The sequence below is a fragment of the Siphateles boraxobius genome, unplaced genomic scaffold, assembly GCF_051911475.1.
Source record: "Siphateles boraxobius isolate OS27281-9 unplaced genomic scaffold, OSU_SipBor_1 18, whole genome shotgun sequence".
Lineage (NCBI taxonomy): Eukaryota > Metazoa > Chordata > Actinopteri > Cypriniformes > Leuciscidae > Siphateles > Siphateles boraxobius.
The window spans coordinates 5,984,408-6,007,239 of NW_027508788.1; the positions used below are offsets into that span (position 1 = coordinate 5,984,408).

The 22,832-nt window shown below is 36.6% G+C and overlaps 2 protein-coding genes across 10 annotated transcripts in view; one reads left to right on the plus strand and one right to left on the minus strand.

Annotated features, from left to right (window-relative positions):
- The window catches only part of gria4b (glutamate receptor, ionotropic, AMPA 4b), a 126,793-nt gene extending 120,218 nt beyond the window's left edge, over positions 1-6,575 (plus strand). For 2 of the 6 annotated variants that reach the window (XM_077233039.1, XM_077233042.1), the window contains 3 exons: positions 2,114-2,228; positions 3,904-4,041; positions 4,731-6,575. In XM_077233039.1, the coding sequence (XP_077089154.1) occupies positions 2,114-2,228; positions 3,904-4,041; positions 4,731-4,895 (418 nt within the window). In that variant the 3' untranslated portion in view covers positions 4,896-6,575. Of the gene's footprint in view, positions 1-2,113; positions 2,229-3,069; positions 4,238-4,730 lie in introns of those variants that run through there. The other 4 variants (XM_077233037.1, XM_077233038.1, XM_077233041.1 and 1 more) reach the window with 4 other exon arrangements.
- Positions 6,576-12,651: 6,076 nt separating this feature from the next.
- elmod1 (ELMO/CED-12 domain containing 1) lies at positions 12,652-22,290 on the minus strand. 4 transcript variants are annotated; one of them, XM_077233054.1, is made up of 13 exons: positions 22,131-22,221; positions 21,642-21,715; positions 20,881-20,963; positions 20,167-20,312; positions 20,004-20,032; positions 19,370-19,467; positions 19,151-19,280; positions 18,881-19,014; positions 17,795-17,863; positions 17,377-17,400; positions 17,046-17,096; positions 15,400-15,533; positions 12,652-14,849 (listed from the first exon to the last, which is right to left on the minus strand). In XM_077233054.1, exons 3-13 carry the CDS (start codon positions 20,940-20,942, stop codon positions 14,674-14,676), a joined length of 1,053 nt encoding a protein of 350 aa, XP_077089169.1. In that variant the 5' UTR covers positions 20,943-20,963; positions 21,642-21,715; positions 22,131-22,221; the 3' UTR covers positions 12,652-14,673. The 4 variants fall into 4 exon arrangements, with proteins under 4 accessions (XP_077089169.1, XP_077089171.1, XP_077089170.1 ...); XM_077233056.1 differs by lacking the exon at positions 20,881-20,963 and having other exon boundaries at positions 22,131-22,231; XM_077233055.1 differs by lacking the exon at positions 17,377-17,400.
- Between the last annotated feature and the right edge of the window lie 542 nt (positions 22,291-22,832).

Sequence of the window (22,832 nt, forward strand, 5' to 3'; positions counted from 1 at the left end):
CTGATCACAGATCAGGCATTAGAATAAACATGGTTACTTACATGTTTGTGGAGTTGCTGGCCAACCCATATTGTAAACGTCTATTTGCAAAGCCTGCTTCGAAATTGTGTCTACCAAATAATCCACAGTGAAATGCACCGAATTCAAACAAATAATGCCCTGCTGAGACATTCGCATTGTTGAAAAAAAAAAAACACTTTCCTAACATTAGGATCCTTTGGAAGGTAATAGTATTGATCCTGTGTCGATCTTTTCTTGTTCTCATGTAACTATTCAAACGCTCCAGTGGGCGGAGCAAAGACATGGTGATGTAAACGTAGGCGTTGATATTCTTCTGCAAAGGCGGTCTTTCGTTGTCCTATCCTGTCGTTTTGAGATCCTGTCGTTTTCTAGCAAAGTTTTCTAGGCTTGGTTTCAATAAAAGCTGTTTTTGGAATAACAAGGACGTTATTAGTTTTGAAACTTACAGAATATTTTTCTAGTATAACGACCTCTTAAATGTCAAAAGATCAAGGAAAATTTTAATTCTCAATTCATGCCCGCTTTAAAAAAGCACTAAAGTATAGCATAAAGCATGTAAGGCTGAGAAGAGTCAATGACAGAAGACGGTAGCTCCCATGATCAGCCATTTTGTTGAGGAGTTACCGTGGTCTGTCTGACTCTTCTCCTGATACCGGGGGGAAGAACATCCAATGGCGTAGCAGCTTTTCTCCTGCTGTTGTGATGTCAGACCAGTGCAGGAGATTCACAAGGCTTCAGATCTACGAGACAGTGCCCTTAATGCTCTTCTTTCTCTTCCCCTCCTCAGCTCAGATGTGTCTCACTACATTCTTTCCCTGTCCCGTTCTTTGTTCATGTGGGCTGTGTGTTTATTAATGTTGCATTCAGGATAAACTGCATTCAGGATAAACCTCTCTTGAATCATTCACATCATATACATTTGACTCTTAACTAGATCATAGATCAGACTTATACAATGGAGTGCAAAAAGTCCACATCATAAAAATGTATTCATTTATTTATTGAAATATAAAGTTTTAGGATTTTAATGTTTAAAACAGATTTTAATAATATTATTAATATGATTCAATATTTAAATATGTATTAATGTTTTAGGTTTGTGTAAATATATATATTTTATTATATTAAACCTATTTATTAATTTATTCATATTTTATAGTTTCTAGTTCACAATTGTTTTTTTGTTTGTTTGCTTGTTGATTAATTGATATTCAAATTATCCTAAAGTAGTAGGATTTTGACATTTAATACAATTATTATTACTATTGATTTAAATTTAAATTATTATTATTATTATTTATCTAAATGTATTAATTTAGTTAATACTTTAGTAATTGCACTTTTATTTTTCAGATAGTTATTCTAATTTACAATGATTTTCTTTTTACAAAATTAGAAAATGCAAAAAAAGCATTTTCACTGGTCTTTTGGACGGCATTGTATGTGACATAGCAAGTTTGTAAAATGACAGAAATGAATAGTCTATGCTTATATTTATAGAACATTACCTATAGAAACTATAAGCATTCTAAGAACTGCAGGGAAAGGTGCAATCTGGTGTTTAGGAGCAGAATTGCATTGCCAGCTCCCATGTGGCTGAGCCAAAGGTGAGAATCCAGGGGTTTGGGGAAAAGGATCAAACTCATTCAGCACTTTCAGAGGCTTAAACCCTCAGTGCTCATTTAAAGTCTGTAAGCAGCATATAGGGAAAGTAACAGGCATTCAATATCGTGAGGTCCCTCTGCGCATCTCACAGCAATATTGAGTACATAGTAAAGCGGTCTAGTGAGGACGGGAAATAAGGATAGCTTGGGTTGGGGAGGAGGGGTTCAAAGCGAAGAACAGATATTGATTTTTCCATTCCTCCATCTGGAGGTGTGTATTATGGGTAGACAAATAAGGCTGGTGTGAATTAACAGGAAAAGAGAGGTTTGTCCTCCGTGGTTTTGTGATTTCTAAGGGGAAGTGGGGAGGGAACTTGCAACTAATCTCTAGAGCTTTCCACCCCTTTCTTTCTTTACTTAACCTGATTGGATTCTGCTCAACTATGACAAACTGCTGCTACTGACAAACTATGTTTTATCGTTTCAAGAAGTGCCGTTAACCTGGCAGTTTTAAAACTGAATGAACAAGGCCTGTTGGACAAATTGAAAAACAAGTGGTGGTACGACAAAGGAGAGTGTGGCAGCGGAGGAGGTGGTGAGAAGGTTAGCCACTATGTCAACCAACGCGGGTAAACAGTTTCCTCTGTAATGGGAGCATCTGCCGGGGCGCAATCGCATACCTGACCTTCATCCTGACCCTATTTAGCCTGAAGAGAGAGGAACGCAATTACTGTCAGAGCACAAATATTCGCCGTGGATACTAGGCACAGATTCCCTCGCCGATCTCATGTCATTCATAACGTTTCCCGTCAAGGAAACTTTTTCCTCCTTTAAAGTAGTTGTGTTCTTCAGTTGCTGTTATTCTCCTCCTGAGGCGCATTCGCTGCATTTTTTATAGGAATGCAGAGAACATTTATTGTTCTTTTGAAAGAGGCTGCAGTGTCGCATTATGATTATGTATTAAATCATGATCTAAAATCAGAGGCAGATTTAACAAAATACTTGCAAAATTGAAACTAAATTAAAATAAATGTATACAGTACAAGTAACGACTAAAACTGATTGGAATGAAACCAAATAATCCTAACTATAACGACCTTGGTTAGAGGGATGCAGAAAGGTTAGTGCCTGTGGTATATTCCAATAGTTGTGGTTTAACAGTAATTGCCTCCAGCGTTGGTAGATTATAAGGCTGTGGCAGTATGCGCCCGTTACCTAAAGCGATGGAGCAAGGTCCCGTTCATATGTCTGTGGCTCCAGCGCCAGGCCCTAAAACACTGTTCCCCTAAACGGAGCTCAGAGACATGTATTACAACGGGACCATTGGCTCGGTCACTTTGCCAGTGCAACTGCTGTGTCAGCTGTTATGAGTGAATAACATAAAATAACATGTCCTATGATGTTATTTATGTTATTTGTGTTACATTCCTCTGCGTGGTTGAAGAACCCCCGTAAACCTTGCCGTTTTGAAACTGAGCGAATCAGGCATCTTAGACAAGCTGAAAAACAAATGGTGGTACGATAAGGGCGAGTGTGGACCCAAGGACTCGGGAAGTAAGGTCAGTCTGGGACCATCACTGTTGTCTAATGCTCAGTGAGGTAGAAAGTCACCAGTATCTAGCGCATGCTCATCTGTAGGGAGATTTCAGATGTGCACCCAGATAGTTCCAGCATGCCCTGCTTCTCCACACTAAATGTCTAAATAGATATTTGTTTTTAGTAACATACTTAGTACTTGAGAGGAATGGAAGTGACTGGGCTTTTTGAAGGTGTCCCAAGTTTATTTAGCTGAGCGTACCATTGATTTCTTTTTGCATGACAAGCCAAGCAAGCCTGACTTTTGTGAAGCGAGCAATGCGATGTTGAGATAAGCTTAAACACATTGAGAAGTTAAATCCTGTTTCGGAGAACTCGCAGTGTGTAATCGCACATTGAGCTAGCGATCCATTTGAGAGCTTAGCCAAAAAATTTAATTGAAAAACATCTCCTTTAATTACAAATTAGTTGTTTAAATTGCTGTCAAAGCACTGATGCCTGTCAGAATTCGCCACAAAAACATCAGCTTTTTCAGATTAGCCTGCAAGCGAAAGGTTGATTGGGAGGATATGAATTGATTTGTCTGTATATTGTAAATGTGTGTGTGAATGTGAATGTGTTTGGTAGCAAGTAGATTCGTAGACTAGCGCTCTGAATGTGTGTGTGCATGTACGTACGTGCGCTCTGCTCCTGCCCCGTTAACTTCCTGTCTTCCTGTTCCTTTCCTTCCTCTCGCATCCAGGACAAGAGCTCACAGGCCCTCAGCCTCAGTAATGTGGCTGGGGTCTTCTACATTCTGGTCGGGGGCCTGGGCCTGGCCATGCTGGTGGCCCTCATCGAGTTCTGCTACAAGTCCCGAAACGAAGCCAAGAGAATGAAGGTGGAACAGTCTGAACGTCGCCCCTCTTCCTCTCCTCTCCCCAGTCCTGTCCCCCTCCCCAGCCCCCATCCCTCACCAGCTCCCAGTCCCACCCACAGCACTCAGAGTTTAGCCACATATAGAGAGGGTTACAACGTCTACGCCACTGAAGGAGTAGAGATGTAGGAGGTCAGATGTACGTAGGTGCCCGGCAGTCGTAAGTGGAGTTCCTCTGTTTTCGCTGCCGTAGCTTGCCGTATGTGAGCCCGTGGTAAAGCTTCTTGTGTTTGTGACGTCCTTGTTCTGTCTCCTCCACGTGTGCTCCAAGTCGGAGACTGCATTCACATATTTGTGCATGCTGAAGACTGAGGTATACCTGGACTGCACACGTTTGTAATCACACGCCAGTGCGGTAACCTCCTTTTATCGTGTAAAGAAGAATAGTTAAACAAGGCTTAAGACGATCATTTCACCATAGGCATAGTCTTGAAAACCCCCTAGTTGTCAATTTCAAGTAATTTTTGGCTCCAAATGACTATGCCAGATGTATTTGAGATGCTTCATCGCTGAACTGTGTCATAATCTGGTGTTTTTTGTATGTGCTTGCTGATAATGTGCACTCATTCAAATAATAATGCTCTGGCTTTTAAGTACGCACAGCTGACTCCCGTTCTCCATGTCCCCGCTTTGTCTTTTCTCTCCCGACGCAGCTCACCTTCACCGAAGCCATGCGGAACAAGGCGCGCCTGTCCATTACGGGGAGCGTGGGCGAGAACGGGCGCGTCCTGACTCCCGACTGCCCGAAGGCTGTCCACTCCGGCCCGTCTCTGCGGCAGAGCTCCGGATTGGCTCTGGTGTCGTCCGACTTACCGTGAAAACCAAAAACGTTCTAGTGCCTTAAACTCCACAAGACCGCAAAACAGACATCAGACAAATGACCCTACAGCAATGATGCCACCAAGCTGAGCAATCGTCCTGACAAGGTAGATTTCGAAAGGATCTTCTCACACCCCGAGGTGCCACCGCAAGATACTATACTGTATGAAGGGTGGTTATCGCAAAGACTTCTGTGTTTCCGTCATGTACATTCAAAGAACTCGTGCTGCCTTTGAGGGTGAAGCAGGTGGGAAGAAAGAACAGTGAAAACTGAATCTTGTTAGCCTATTTGGCGAAGAAAATAAAAACGAGCTGCTCGTTCTAACACTCTGCCATAACCCTCGCCAAACCAAAACACCGCAAATCAACATCTTAACATAGTTCAAAATGGGCATTTGTTTGCCCAAGAGGGTATTATTAACATGGATATGGTATTAATGAATACTTATTAAATAAACTGTGAAGAAGAGTTCATTTATATATATATATTCTATAAAATCATAACTAAAATAAATTATTTACATCATTTGTAAATAGAGGACTGTACAACTCGCTTGCTTTTTAACAAATTTGTAAATAGCCGATTCTGTAGTGGACAGAGTGTAATTCTCTTTTTAAACCATCTTTAGACAAAGGATTCATCGCAATAATGGTTAGAAAACATTCAAAAGATGATTTGATATATGTAGATGTACATGAACTTTTATGGATTTAATAACATGGGCATGTTATCAGTGCCAGTGACCTATGCGCCCATGATTCTCGGGAATGTGGCACACACTCTCAGTGCATCTCAGCCGCTGCTCTTTCCCAAGCCATGCCCTGCATAATCACTGTGCAGTCATAGAACATGGTACCCTCTAGACTGTTTTATTTTATTTCCACAGAAGCATATTTTATTTTTGATTTTATGTGATTACTGAAAAAAATTGAAATATTGAGAAGTATTTAAATGTTTGTCCATTCATTTTAGAACAGACGTCTTTATGAATGATATAAAGAAATTCAATTGGACGAGAAACCAATCAAGCTCCATTGCGCAAATGTGTATAGAAATACAATAGAATAGAAAGTGTTATTTCTACTGACCGCCTCTGAAGACACTGTTTGTATCGTGAGAGCCATTGTCAGAGTTCAGCTTTGGCCTTTTTTATGAAAAACACTGTGTAACCTCATTCAGGCCTTTAGCATGTTCTCCAGAAACTGTAGCAATGGACATCTTGACGAAAGGACAGCACATGGACAGTTTCAAAGCTTCAGGACACCATTGTGGAAAACGGATCAATCTTTCTCTGCCCAGTTCTGTTCAACTTGCATTTAATCTGAAAGTGCAATTTATGGCTCCTCCTGTTCCAACAACAACACATCTTGATAAAAACACATGTACTTTTACTCAAGCACACAATGTTTGTCTCTTGTTGTATTTCTCCCCTCTTTTTCCTCTCTGCCTTCTACTCTCATTCTGTCTCAAACACACACACACGCACACAAACACACACACACACACACACAATGATCCTGATGCTTATTGAAGTTCAGTGTGTCTGGAGAGTGGCATTAGTTTTTTCCCCCATGGTTTCTAAAGCTGTGATGAAAGTAGTGTCCTTACTAGGTTAATATGTTAAAATTGTAAATATTTATTTTGATCATTTTTTAGTAAAATATCAATGGACATGAAATTGCACCTCTGTGTCTTTATTTGGTTTAATGTTATTTGAACTCCCAAGAACAAAATAGAGACTAGACTCCTCAAGATCCAATCCAGACATATTAAAGCATTATTGTACTTGACGCAAGTACGTGAAAGACGTGAGCACTTTGCCAGTGAACTCAAAATATCTTTTGTTCCGCAGAATTGACTTTAAAGGTACAATATGCAGGATTTTTCGCGATTTTTCGTTTGTTGGCTGTACGAGACTAACTATGCTAGATCAACATCAGAATAACATACAGATCATATTCTAACATTTCATCATATTGAACTAAATAACATTGATTAGTTTTATGTACATTTGCTCACCTGTCTAATAAAGTACATGCAACACTCGCGTCTCTGTCAAGTCGAAGTTAGTCGCGGACTTGGAGCTCTCGGCATCACGAAAGATGCTGATCTTCATTTTAGTCCTTTTTTGTCTCAAAGTTTGCTTGCCATGGTCCATAATGTTTGAACAAAACAACAACAGCGTGAGCGTCCTGCTAGACATAACGGGCATAACCCAGTTGTCCACGTCTGTCGCCATGGTTACTATGGCAGTTTGAGGTCAAACCTGGCGGAAACCGAGGGTAATGCGGATATGACGTCATTGACTGGCGACTCCTCACCCCTGCTCACACCTCCCGTTTCCTTGGTTAAAATCGCAATTTTCTCACGATTTACAAATAGTTGGAAATATTTGGGATATTGTAAGTAATCAAATAAACAAAATATATAACATTGGCCTAGTGGTTTTTGGATATTTTACTGCAAAATTCTTACATATTGAACCTTTAACTAACTTGCTCAGCAAGATTCTCTTCAAACTGTTTACTGAAAATACAATATAAAAATGATTATTTTACACTCAATATAGAGAAGATCCTTGTATTTAAACTTGAAAACAACAACTTTTATTGCAAAGAACCTAATGATAGTAATTGAGGCATTATAGGTAGTTTGCATCAATATCCACGCAGAGAGCATTCATTAAAAACTCAATATATGTGGTCGTGACTATGCATGACTAAAAAGATACTCAATTATTTTTCAGGTACAGAATCTAATACTTGGAATTTAGAAATGTTATTTTAGATGCAAAGTATTGAACCGTGCAAGTGCTCTGAAGTTCACTTGTGTTTTGCAGAGCAGAGGGTAAAAAATGACCTTGTTAGGAGGAAAGACCACAAAGTACTGATTTTGATTTTAATAGTGTTATTTTCTTCCCTTACAGCGATCCAAACAGAAAGGGCAAAGTAGTGCACGATGGGAATACAAATAAATATTGCAGGGAAACAGCGTTAACTCTGAAAACCTAAATGCCCTCCTATAACAGATGTTGGCACATATGTTTGAACAGACAGTCACGATAATGACCTTGAGGAGTATGTCATTTAGGACCATCTCAAATGTGCACCTCTTCACGATACTCATCAGTTTGTGCTATCTAGCGAGAGCAGGAAGTGTTGAGCCCGCATTTCATGCCTATTTGTTATCTTTAGATTTATTTATTATTTGAAGTATAGATGTTTACTAGGACAAATTTAGCTAGCGATCACAGCTAAAGCACGCAATGTTGACATTTTAACAACGAGCTAACATTACCAAACCCTCAAGGTCACGTAGGACAAACTTCACCTAAATGTGGAGCTTGCAGGAATCCAAACCGCGCTCTATTTTTTTAAGTGATGTGCGCGAACGTTCCTGCCTATGATTTGTGTGCGTGGCGGTCTCTATGACGTCAACAGTCTACCTGATCTGACGCTAACACAGATCTTTTTGTTGGTAATTAATTCGGTCATTGTTAATTCAGTCATAATATTTGATTTAAAATAAATCAATTAATGATGCCAAGCGAAGCACATTTTGAATGTCACCTGAATACATAGGCCTACTATAAGCATGATTTCAAATTCATAATAGGGGTAGGGGTAGGCCTAGACATTTCACACACACACACACACACACACACACACACACACACACACACACACACACACACACACACGGGTTGGTCACTTTTTTTGTCTTTTTGGAAATAAAAGAAAATGGTTATTTTGCATTTGTATTGTTGATTAAATCAGTGATTAAAGTTCGCCGTCGCTACGACGGATTTCCTTTAATTGCAGCGAGTCTGACGGATTTCCGTCAATTGCAGGGTTCCCGTCTGTCCATGCCTTAAATTCACTTTTCATAATTTTAAGGCCGTAAATAGGCTTTCGTTTCTCAAATAGTGTGATGTCTTTATGTATATTTTAGGCAACAATAAAACGAAATATGGTATAAAATACAACTCTGCCTCTTTTCATCAACAATAAAACGAAATGTATATAAAACACCTCTTTTCATTATAAATGAACATATTATCATAAACATATTGGCCACACGAATATGGTTCAGGCAACGCACACCTTCACTGCATATATTTATAACAACACGAAATATAAAACACAACCCTGCTGTTTTTTGTTTTCATTTTAAAAATATGAAACATTATTGATCATTATACCTGACATTTAACAAACAGAGAGAGGGTTGTATCGTTTTATTGTATTATACATGTACACATACAGTGAAGAGAATGCATAGTAAAATATATATAAATAATATTTTATATATTTTAGAATATATAACATTACACAACCCTGTCTCTTTTTGTTAAATGTCAGTTTTAATGATCAATAATATCCAGTATAAAAGTATAAGTAGCCTAATAGGTAGGCTATAAGAAGCTATACAATGAGAAATAAAGCAAACAATTCAGTCAAACATTAACATTGTAGCCTATTAGAGAGCTGACTAAAGTTAAATAGCCTAAATATATAAAGTTATGAAACTTCAGTTTGCCCTCAGCCAAAACGATTTGCCATGGAACAAACTATATATTAATATAGCATGTTTGGTCTTATAAAATAAATAAAAACATACACTGAAAAGTTATGTAAATGGTTGATTATTTGTCAAGCTAAGTAATTATTTTTCATAGATTAAAATAGCTTTTAAAATACGCAAACTGGCAATATTAAAGCGGTTTAAAACATCTCCCCTTAAAACACTATTGGTCTCGACAATTTAAATAAAGTTAAAGGAATATGACTTGGCCTGAAAAAAAGTTCAGTCAGAAGAATTTTTTTCACTTTAATCCCTGTTAAATGCTTGATACGAAATGGAATGCTAACGTATTCTACTGCATACAAACAGTATAGGCTACTGCAATGCCTAGCCTACTGTAGCATGCTACTATTGCATGGCACAGGAAGAAACATATGCTTGATGTGAAGTCATCTTTAAAATGATCATCATTAAGTAAGATGCATCATACTGATGCAAAATCCTTCAAATCTGTATTCAACTCTGGATTGATTTGTGTTTTGTGAATTTTGTATTGGTTGATGACAATGCCTGGTCTCGCTTTGAGCTTCTATTATTTATCATGCTAAAGGCTCTTAACCCTTGTGCATCCTTATGGACATTTTAGTCCTTTTCAGTGTTTTTTTGTTTGTTTGTTTTGTTTTGTTTTTTTCACTTTGCCTGTGTTAATGCTAACTGCATAGAATGTGGCACAGGTGTGTATTTTTATTGGAATTTTACTATTTCACCGCCATTTCCTTTAAACAAAAAAATCTATTTTGCACTAGGTACACAAAATACTTCCTTTCAGCGCCTTTTGGACAAAAATGTCCCCATTGAAACACATTAAAAAAACACATTTTTACCCCAGGGCCATTTAACTATAAAATGATGCGATCTTTGTTAAGAGGCTTTCATTCTGTTGGCAAGGCATCAAAATTAAAATTGTTACTATTTTTTACCAGATGGTGCCATTTTTCCAGGTTTGGCCTTTAAAGCAAATATTCGCTTTATTCCTGTTTTCTGCATCGGCATAATAGAGCCAATTGGATAAATTGCGATAGTTGTGTGGGTGTGTTGGTATGGATGTCTGAGTGTGGTTTGTATGTGTGTAATAAAAAAAATGTGTTTGTGTTCTTGTAATACAGGTATTTGAGAGAGAGAAACTCAACTGCAAATCTAAAATCCAATTACTATGTACACCTGTGGAGTTTTGCTGGCACCCAGTGGGGAAAATATGTTACTGCGCCCAAACAAAATCTTACCGAAAGCTTTTTGTTTTAGATATCATCCTCAAATTTGGAACACAACTTGTTTAGATTCATGGCTTTGAATTTATATTTATGTTTCATAAAATATATATTTTATATAAAACAATGATCATAATGTTCAGAAATAATTTTCAGAAACTTAAACCCATAAACAATTGTTTTCACTTGTTTAACTTCAGCAATAATCTGCCAACGGTCCTCTTTAAAATGATACCAAACTTAAGTCTGTGCTCCCAAGCTTCAAAATGGTGTCCTCTATGTACCTATGTGTAACTTTTTTTAATTGATGCACAAGGGTTAATGCCGCTTGACACCCCTGTCATGAAATGTTTAGACATTATGCTAAACGCTGTCACTGGCCCGCTCCACTATCAGGCACGTGTTGGGGAAACAGGAACTTGCATGTGACAGAGTGTGTCTGATGTCAGATTGGCTGTGATGTCGCATTAGGCCTTGACTGTTGAGTGGGCAAATAACAGTCCTGTCTAAGTTAATCCATTACCTGTGTTTATGAGAAGAATAAAACACCTTTTGTCTTCACACAGGCATTATAGTCTCAGGTAAGAGACTTGTTTTGCAAGTTTGCATAATCAATGGTCATGCATCTAAATATATCAACATTTGTTTTCTTCAGAAAAACACCTTAAACCGGCCTTAAACCTTGTTTGCTGGTAGTAGCTGGTTTAAAGGGATAGTTCAACCAAAAATTCTGTCATAATTTATTTTAGTCACCCTCAAGTTATTCCAAAAATTTATGAATTGCTTTTCTTTTCTGCTGAATTTATAAATGGTGTTACGGTTTCGCGGGGATGCACATTAGGTATATGGGTAGGTCTACACATTAGTTAGACTTCCTTGTTTGAAGCACAACATCATTCAATATAACCGCATTTCTCCACCAAACATAAAGCCTTTCTGAGGATGAACGAGAGGCCTGACAGTAAATATGCTCGCAATATCTTGAACGTTATTGCCCCCTTGCGGTTTAAATCAGAGTAACACGTATTTTTATCTTTGCCTGTGTTCTTTTTGTGTTATATAATATCCGTACTATATATGTATATATAGCCTAATTAGCTTTTATTTTAAAATTTCTGTTTTTATTTTAGTTTTAGTAATTTTGTAATGGGCTTTTGTCATGTGTATTACTATTATTATTTTAAAATAATTCTACAGGCCTATAACTCTAATTTATGTCCGTTTTAGTTTTTCATTTGATATTTATAATTTTATTTCTTCATTTATATTTTGTAATTTTGTAATTTTTGATAAAAAAGTATGGTTATTTTGCATTTTAATGCAAATATGTAGTAGGTGATCCAGTTATTCTGTGAATACGGATAAAGCGCATAATGTGAACATTATACTGTATATATTTTAGTTTTTAGTATATATTTCTTTATTTTCCATTTTAGTTTTTCTGTTATGCGCTTTTGCCATTTTTATTTATTTATTTTATTGTATTTCTATATAGCTTTATTTTGATTTCAGTTTTAGTCATATTAGTACTTCAAATTAAAATGATTTCAGTTTTTAAAGTGTAAGTTTTTCATTTAATATAAATCATTTATTTCAACTTTATTTCAATTACTGAAAATGATTTTTAATTGTTTTAGTTAACAATAACAACACTGATTATTAATACTGTTTTTTATTATGTGAGGGAATGGAAACAAAAGAGTAACACTCAAACATAGGCAAATAACTCTGAACATGCTTTACAAATATGGGATTAAGTATCAGTTTTAAAGTGTTGCTAGAAGTCAAAATAATCCATTTAAATTTTAAAATGATGTTAATTACTTTCCATTTTGTAGCATGTATAAACCAATTGTAAGAATCCTTTACTGTTTTTGTTTAGTTTTAGTTTTTTTTGGGGGGGGGGGGGGGGGTGTTTATGCATGTGAAAGAAAACACAAAAACTGAACAGATACATAAATATTCAGCCATGCATAATGAAGAGCTTTAATAATGTTGCAATGTTTTCCACCTCTAACGCTTTATGTACAGCAAGTGCTTTATTTGTAAAAGTGCTGCAATGGGAAATATATGACACTCTGTACACATTAAAAATCATGTGGAAACACAATTCAACCAATAGCTATTAAAAAGAAGCTGCTTAACACTGCCAGTAGCATAGACATTCATTACAACGACTTTAAAATTAAGTGACATTCTGATAACACAATTATTTTGCAGGCAAAAACTAAATCATCATGCAAACCCTGTGACCGTCCATCGTGTTAATGGACAAACTTCAAAGAGAAACGTGCATTTGTGATGTGACACAACTGTAAAAAGTTAAAGAAATGCAGAAGAGGAAAAATAAAAGCCTGGAATACTCACACTTAAGGCTAAACTTTAGAATTGTACATGATTTATTCTAATGAGTGTCTTGGTAACACAATAGAGGCACGACTTGTGCAAAAGAAAATAAGACTGTTCTACTAACTGTTCTAAACGTCACTTATTGCTTTGGTGCTAGAACATAAAAATGGAACATTCCACATTTTTTACATCAACACTAATACATTTGTAAAACAATCATGTGCTCTGCATGATAACATTCACAAAACACATTATCCTACCATATTTGGCAAGTAAATATTCGATTTTAAGCTTTGCTTCTTGGCAACATATAGAAGGCTATGTAAAGTATTTGATGGAAGAATGCAGAATATGACATGATGATAAAGGTTATGAACTTATGATTATCTGTTAATGCAGCAAGCAGAAATCATATCCGTTTAATGTATTATTCCGGGTTCAGTGCAAGTTAGTTAATTGACAGCATCTGTTGATTACCACAAAAAAATAATGTTGAGACTTCCCTTTGTTAAAATTGAAGCTAACAATATTATAAAAGCACTTAAATCTATTCTTTTGTTAAAATGTATTTTCTGAGTTGTCCAGCTATTTAAATCATTGTATTAACAGATGTTCTAAAATTCGGAAATAACTTTACACAGAAAAGAATAGTACGTGTTTTTTACACTAAAATCATGTAAACATGTATATTGTTTACATCTTGTGGCTACACTATTGAGTACAGAGTATTTTATTGTTTACAAATTGGCCACAATTACTTCCATTGTAAGGGGCAGTCACACAGAACGTGTTTTTCCATTCCGCAGCGCTACTTTTCTGTTGTTTTTCAATTTAAACACACACTAGACGGACATCTTTAACTGTTGCGCTCACATCTCGCGTCTTTTACAACGTCTCACGCATGACATGGCATTCTAAAACCTTGCAATTTTTTCCGTTCCACTGATCCGCGTCTCGCGTTTTTAACAGCAAAAACCTGTGTGAACCGGCACTAAGTCCCTCACTGTAAACCAGATTTAGCAGAGACAAGTTAATATTATTTTATGGTAATCAATATAACACCATAAGTGATGTTGTTTGAGCTGAATTTGTACTGAACCTTGAATATTCCTTTAACAGATTCACAATAAGTAAAGAAAGGTTATCCGTCATTTAACAGCTGAAAAAGTATATGATACTGTATACAAACAAGGGCCACCTGTTTCTAAGTGTGCCTGGTATCAGTGCAGTCTTCTGCGGTGGATGTGGGTAGAAACTCTTGCATGCCTGAAGCTCACTGTCTTACCTTATATGTACCAACAGCTCGACCTACTGGTGGATAGGGAGCCCTGTCCAATCGGGAGAGATCTCCCTCTGATCCACATTCAGATGCTGATCAAGACTTCAGCATACAGTAGCTGTAAATATCACAATCATTGTGAAAGCTAAGGAGGTGCACTGTTGCCATGCGCACATACAATCAACATGGTCTTCAGCAGTGCTGGTGATCTTCAGTTGCTTCTGGTCAGATGGGCTGAAGGAGACATTGGTGAGAGAATTTGTGAGAAGAAGACCAGCTAAGCAGTTGGCAGTAATGAGACATGGGCTTTAAGGATGAGAAGGTGAAGTGTCACAAGAGTTGAGATGAATGAGAAGCTACAGGTTGACCAGGTGAAGGTCCGAGGCCGTGAAGTGAGGACACAGTGCCATGTCAGGGTTCCTCAGCTGTTTCAGGACGCGCTTGTAGAACTTGGTGCGCACACGATTGAACTCCATAATGTCACACGGGTCTTCCTCGATCCAGAACCTGTGGAACTCCTGCATCAGATAACCTAAGAAAAACAAGAAATGATAAATATACAGGTTTTTTTATATATATATATAAATAAATCAAATGTGAATTCATGTCCCAGTTATACCTACACTTAATGTTTTCAATGTAAAAAAATAAATAATAAATAAAAGAAACCAAATAAAAAAATGTTGTTTGTATTTTTATAGTAATTAATTTTTATAAAAAAAGTATAAAAGTTAAGCATTTTTACATTTATTCCAAAATAATAGCTAAAGGCAGTAACAATTTAATTTGTGAACTGATGTTCAGCTGTTCTTTTAATAGTCAACTTATTTTTGGATCATCAGTCATGCTCTGGAAACACTGGTCACATAAAAAATGTACCTTTAATTTCACCTAGCTAATTGCTCACTAAAACTCCCAGAGTCGGCATGTTTTCAGGCCATTTCAAGTTTAATTTTGATGCGACATAAAGCGGTGATATCTGACTGAATTGTTTACTGACTTTTTAATTACTCTTCCCATCAAAGCCATCATTTTGTTCATTCAGACTGATTCGTGAATGGCAACATTATGATAACACTCACAGAAGGTCTGTTGGAAGTTCACTAGACTTGGCATCTCTGGTGCCACATTGTACAGATGAGTCTTCAGAGCCCCGCTCACCAGCAGGGAATATGCCAGGTCTGTGATGTTTATGCCAACTATGGCAAAGGAGTATCTGCACCACAAAAGATTTGGGTCAGCACAAAACACAATCTAAAAGAGATCCTTGTTTAGTGTAAATACACATTATAAAATGTTAAGACACTGCCAGTGTTTGCCTGTGTGATTACATTTTGTTTGTGTGTGCACATGTCAGCTGCACAGTGATTTAACAGGCTCCATGCTACACATCAGAGCTAATGCATCCTGAAATCCTCAAACAAAGCATCAGTGATGCCACACAAGCAGGGTTCAGGGACTCGACTACTAATGCACACACAGCAGAATTATTTGTAACATTCACAGATGTAAGAACTGGTGTTCATGTTAGGCAGCACCACTCTACAAATTAATGTAATGAAAATAAACAATAAAAAAAATTTTATTAAAGGGTTAGTTCACCCAAAAATGGAAATGGTGTCATTAATGACTCACCCTCATGTCGCTCCAAGCCCGTAAGACCTCCGTTCATCTTCAGAACACAGTTTAAGATATTTTAGATTTAGTCCGAGAGCTTTCTGTCCCTCCATTGAAAATGTATGAACGGTATACTGTCCTTGTCCAGAAAGGAAATAAAGACATCATCAAAGTAGTCCATGTGACATCAGTGGGTTAGTTAGAATGTTTTGAAGCATCGGAAATACATTTTGGTCCAAAAATAACAAAAACTATGACTTTATTCAGCATTGTATTGTCTTCCGGTTCTGTTGGGGATCCGCGTTCACGAGTCCGCAGTGACGCTGATGACGTAAGACGCTGCTGACGTGTATCTGGTGCGTCCGTGTATTCGGGTTCAAATAAATATGGCTGGGCAAAAAAATGCAAGTCTTCCTCTGTGTGGAAATCCTTAGTCATGTTTGTGAAGATTGTTTTGTTTCCAGCGTGCGTCTCCCTCAGACTGTAAACGAAGCTCGGGCGCACCAGACACAAGTCAACAGCGTCTTACGTCAGCAGCGTCACTGAACACGGATCCACAACAGAACCGGAAGACAATATAGTGCTGAATAAAGTCCTAGTTTTGGTTATTTTTGGACCAAAATGTATTTCCGATGCTTCAAAACATTCTAACTAACCCACTGATGTCACATGGACTACTTTGATGATGTCTTTATTTCCTTTCTGGACAAGGACAGTATACCGTTCACACATTTTCAATGGAGGGACAGAAAGCTCTCGGACTAAATCTAAAATATCTTAAACTGTGTTCTGAAGATGATTGGAGGTCTTACGGGCTTGGAGCGACATGAGGGTGAGTCATTAATGACATCATTTTCATTTTTGGGTGAACTAACCCTTTAATGGTTTAATTATTTTTTATTATTTTTTATATTTTATTTGCTAGTGTTGTGGATGCTTTCACGGGTGTTGCTATGTGGTTGCAAATGTGTTCAGAGAGCTTTTAGGATGTTGCTGTGAGGTTGCAAACGTAATTTGGTTGCTTAATGACCCAAGTGTAAACACAAAACACAAAGTTTATGTTCTAGTACCTTCAATTTGTGTGAAATAGTCTGCATTATTCTGAACTTACCCAATCGCTTTGTCAAATTTTTTCTTGTCCCACTCAGCTTTGCTCATCTTGCTGTGTGAAGAACCAAAATGTTAGTGTCCACTCAATCCTGTGCTAATAGTTTTTAAACAGCTAATATAATGCAGTCAACAACGACAATTACACATGTGAGACTGGAGAAAAGAGAAAGCATTAACAGCTACTAACCAACGTTACAATGAAGCATAATGCCTTGTGTTTAGAGTGAGGTGAGGTAAGGCGTTTCAAGATTAAAACAACAACAAAATACAGCCATTATTATGAGGCAAAATGATCAAATTAATTTCTTACTGAGAGAGAAAAAATGGAGTACCTGGCTTCCTCTTTGGAAAGGTTCCTGCGTATGACAGTGATGGGAATAAAAAAGAAGCAGGAACAGAAAAAAAAGGAATGTGTGGGTGCATGATGTGCGTGATGGTGAAGGAGCATGCTGAAGGTTTGATTGATTGCACAGCATGAAAAAATCACTTGTTAACATAAACACAGTATGCACACAGAGTAAAAAGCAATACACTGATAAGAGGCTTCTGGGGAACTACACCCTAACTGACATCCTGTGGCAAGATCCTGATGTTGTGTGTATGCTCGTGTGCATTTAAAACTTAAATGTGTCTTAAAGCCCATCAATCATATTTAGGGTGCTTTTTTGGATATAAAAATGTACCATAACTAAGTATATACAGTAGTGTGTACATAGGAACCACTCAAGAGGACTATCTGAGGGATCTGACCTGTGTTTGGGCTGCAAGGAGTCATGGAGAACTTGGAGAGCAGTGGCTTTATCATTCTCTGCAAAATATCTGCAAATAAAAGAGGGAAAATCAGCCATTGAATTGTTCTGTTCGAAAACCTAGTGGGTTACCTATATAGTGTTCCAAAAGCTAGGCAACTTTATTATGCTAAGATACCTTGTTTTGAGAAAATGTTTTGCAACAAGATCAGTGAAAAAAAAATCTAAGATAGCAAATGAAATATTGATCATAATGTAAAATTATTTAATTCTATAATACAAAGTAGTGAGGAAAAACTTGTTGAGTGTAGTTTTAAAAAATATATTTTTTAGCTTAGCAACATGTTAGCATCAAAATCTATTGCTAGCTGATAAAAACTAGTTAAGTGTCATTCAAAAACGTATTTTATGTTTATTAAAGTATGGTGTTGTTAGCTTAGCAAAATGCTAATGGCAAAATATATTGCTATATGATAAAACTAGTTCAGTGTCATTCAAAAACGTATTTTTACTCAATGTATGTTGTTTATTGGAGTATATCGTGTTGTTAGCTAAGCAACATGTTGACGTCAAAATTTATTGTAAACTGATAAAAACTAGTTCAGTGTCATTCAAAAACGTATTTTACTGAATGTATGTTATGTTTTTAATGCTGTATTCGAGTATTGTGTTGTTAGCTTAGCAACATGTTGACCTCAAAATTTATTGCAAACTGATAAAAACTAGTTCAAAAGTGTAATTTAAAAACTTATTTTACTCAATGTATGTTATGTATTTAATGTTTATTAGAGTATGGTGTTAGCTTAGCAATGCTAATGGCAAAATCTATTGCTATTATAGTTGTGAATGCCTATGCAGACTATTGCAAATTGGCCTTTTATGAGGTTATATGATGGTTAGGATGCTGCTTTAAAAGGTAGCTGCCTATTTAGTTAGTAGACAGCAAGGCTCACTATGTTTTGGAACAGGGTTAATATCTGGTATGATCTAAATAACTACATTTCACTTAAGCACATATGTTTAAAGTAGTATAAAGATCTAATGTATGTGCTGATTTCACCTCAGCAGATTCTACCAGGCAACTCACAGTAGGTTGTGCAAGCCCAAGAGACCCATGCCCCTGAAATCAGTCTTGGGGTCGTTTCCTTGGAAACCAATCTCACACCATTGCTTGGAGATGCGTCCAGAGAGAGGAGAATCAGGACGGAGTTCCTTCCACAGCTGATGAGAAAAAATATGTTTGAGAAAGGTGTCATTATTAAAGACTATCACATTATAGAAGTTCTGTTAAATTCTGAATTATAATTGCCTATAACATATTTCTCAGTCATTAAAAAAGACTGGCAACCACTAATACCTTCATTAACATCTCCTCATGTGCTGGGTTTTCACAGTCGTATGGCTCTCTACGCAGCTTCTCCACCTCCACTACTAGGTTTCGGTAACCCGCAATCTGGAGGAGGCAAGCCTGGAGAGAGATCCCAAGCCTGGAAGAAGTCAAGAAATACAGTATATGTGTTCAAAAAGTAAGAACTTAGTAGATGAATACACTATCAGCAAATGACGGGGTCCTTACTGTGGGTTAGTGTCGAGGTTGATCTTCTTCAGGGACATAATATCATCGATAGTTTTCTCAACAGAATCTGGGTGAACGCTGATGGCAGACTGCAAAAGCTAAGGAGGTAGAGTCATTGAAAGAAGATTATTCAGTTATTATCTAATACACAAAAAATGGCATAATATGTTCAAAATTGTGCAGCCTTGTAGTTTGAGACGGGCTTATAAACAGTGTTGATATTGTTAACTAAACTAAGTAAAACAAAATAATTTACTTTAATTGAAATAAAGCTGAAATAAATATAAATGAAAACTTAAATGAAAATGAGAAATTTGGAAGCACTAAAATAAAAAAATAAAAACTTAAATAAAAAATAAATTAAAGCTAAACAAAAATATAAAAAAATGACAAAAGCACATTAAAATCCCTAAAACTAAATTTGAAAATGAAAACTGAAAATATCAAAATAAATAAAATAAAAATATTGATAAATATATTAATTCTATTTAAATAATACTAAAATAACATTGCTTATCATATTACATAAAATTACAAAATACCTTGCATTTTATAATATTATTAAATGTTACAATAAAATAGATACAATATATAAAATATTTGTACTTCATAAACCAACAACCTCATGACTCACCTCATGTTTAGAACATTTGAGTGAGGATTCTGTGAAATGAAAGGAAACATAAAATAATATACAAAATGTCCCCACATACATCCAGGATGGACAATACAGAATGATATAGTGTATTTTACTGTAGATGCCTCACTAAATAGTATATAGTACTGAAAGTATTTACCAATCTTGAGAGTCCTTCGAGCACCAGGTTTGTTATTGTAACAGATACGTTGAAGCTCACATCGTCCAGTCACCTTCCTGATGACAAACTTCAGGCCCCGCCACAAACACTTACAGTAAAGGAACACCAGCAACTGGGTCAGTACCCTAGAAGATTCAAAGAAATATAGAGGCCTGAATAAAGTGACACAAGTCCAGAACTGATAGGCCTAATACACGTGCGTATTCTGTCCCAGAATAAAGCGTACTCACTGGGGTATTTTGAAAGCTCATTATATTTGAGTACAATAAACCTGAACTGCATAACCTTCAGATGTGTTTTTCCCATGAACACTCTTCGAGCGATTCTAAGAGAAATGCACATTATTTTTCTCTTGTCTACAAAAGCTAGGCCTAATTTTCTTTGTAAAAAGCATATCTGTGTTTTGAGGGAGATGTGGGCCATGATGATGAAATGGGTCACAGATCTGCAAAGATGTAAGTGATGAAAGTGGAATATAATTGTGAAAGTATTATTCTTTAACAGGTTTCATGCCCTGCATGTATCAAGCAGTAGGCCTATGTATTCACCTAAGGATTTCATGACATGTCTAACTACTGTGTGCATCTGTTTTTGAATCAATGGATGGTTGAATTCATCCATTCTTATTTTTTACTAATCTAGTTAGGTTAGGTCTATTTCACTACAGAAAAACACACTGGACTAGGAATAAACTTGTTTGAGTCCGGTTGCTGAGAGTTACTGCTCACAGGATAGACTCGCCTCCCCATCGGCATGCAATATATTCACAGTCAAACCTGCGTTTTGTAAAAAAGGTGTTATTGTGAAAACTATTGAACAGGAGTGACGTGTCTTGAAGGTAATAAGCAGGAGTCTGGTCTCTAATTCTAAAGGTCTAGGCGAAATACAAAACTACATTCACTGGGAGCAACCTCTACTGGGTTAATGTCTGTCAACATAATTTATAGTAAACAATATAATTAAGAGAAGTGGCTGATAAGAAAGCACTTAAAACTGAAAGCCAGAGGACAACTCAACAAGGGATGGTTAATTAAAAGGTATTTATCAGTCATTTACATTTTAAGAGCTATTGCTGACAAAGAATGTTAGTATGAAAAGGCCTCTGACTGGTGTTGGTGTGTGTGTGGGGGGGGGGGCATATTTGATCTTTATGATATATTATATATAATATGTATAATTTCCACATCTATGACATAATTGGGCCATATGCAATAGTGCATGCAATATAAATGTATTATTATAATCTGATAAGAATAACTAATCATTTAATTTCTATTTTTGTTTCCACATCCATGACATAATTGGGCCATACAACTATGCATACAATATGAAACCTATCGGTGAATTTAATCATGTGTTTATTTTTTAATGGAAAATGAAAGGAATGATGACATTTCAGCTTCAAAGCAATAATAAGCTTGTCACTATTAAGCAGTAAGACGTAGGCTACTTACCTTAGAAAATGCTTCATCGTGATTGTCTGCTTTGCTACAACTGTATAACTCACATTCGCGGATGGTCTGGCCGCCTGCACGAAGCACAATTCAAAATAAATACTACAATGTATCTGTCTTAAATTGTTGTATTGCATTAAACGTGGATACAAATAGCAATAATGTCTTAAGGTCGTCAGTGTGGCGTTAGGCGGATTAAGACGTTGCCGTGGGTAATTGCTCCTACAACATACGATCTACATAATCAACTTTCACATAATGTCTGATTCGTTATTTCATCAAACATGAGTCGTTTCTAATAAAGTCAAATATCACAGGTTATATAACACCAAATGGACTCATTTACCGTCGAGCCTAGCTCTTTAATTTTGCATTAGGTGTTATTCTGCTCTGTTCTCTATTCTACACCACACATGGTCGTGTGAAAACTGAGTATCAAATAATAGATCTGAGTATCTTATAAAAGATAAATAAATGGCAGGAACATACGTTTCAAGATGTCTCTGGGAATGGGAATATGCCTGTCCTCCTCTCTCTGCAAGGCAGGTACCTGTTATTCCTCCATGATGAGCATGTGAATGAGGGAGGGCGGGCGCTTCAGAGCATCGCAATGCAGCGCTGCTGTGCCGGAAAGAACCCAGCAGACCCTGCTGTCACTCGACGTCTTGAATACTTTAAAGTATTATAGATTTAACTGTTTTTTCATCATTTAGAACTGAATAGTATGATCTTGCTCTTCTAGAACCAGGTTTTGGGACATTCCTCAGTAAATAAATTAACATTTTATTATAGCTTACATTTATCGAAACTTCTGGAATCACAAAACTAATTAACTATATCAATACCAAGTTTCTGTTAATAAAAATATTATTAACAAGCAGCTTTGTCTTAATTCCAGTAGAAATACCAATAATATCTTACTCTGCTTTCATATAGGGGGCCTTCAAATATTCAGACAACAGACCAAAAACAAAAATTGAGAACCACTGCTACAGCAGGACCACCAATAAAACTTGGTATACAAACCTATACTTTTTTTGGTGAAACTTTACAAAACTATTCAAGTTGTTTACATGAACAATGAAAAATAAATCTATAAAGGACTTAACTAATCTAATATCGACATGGACAAAAATTATATCGGTTCATTATTTTATGGACCTAAGCTAACATGAACCAACAATGAACTGT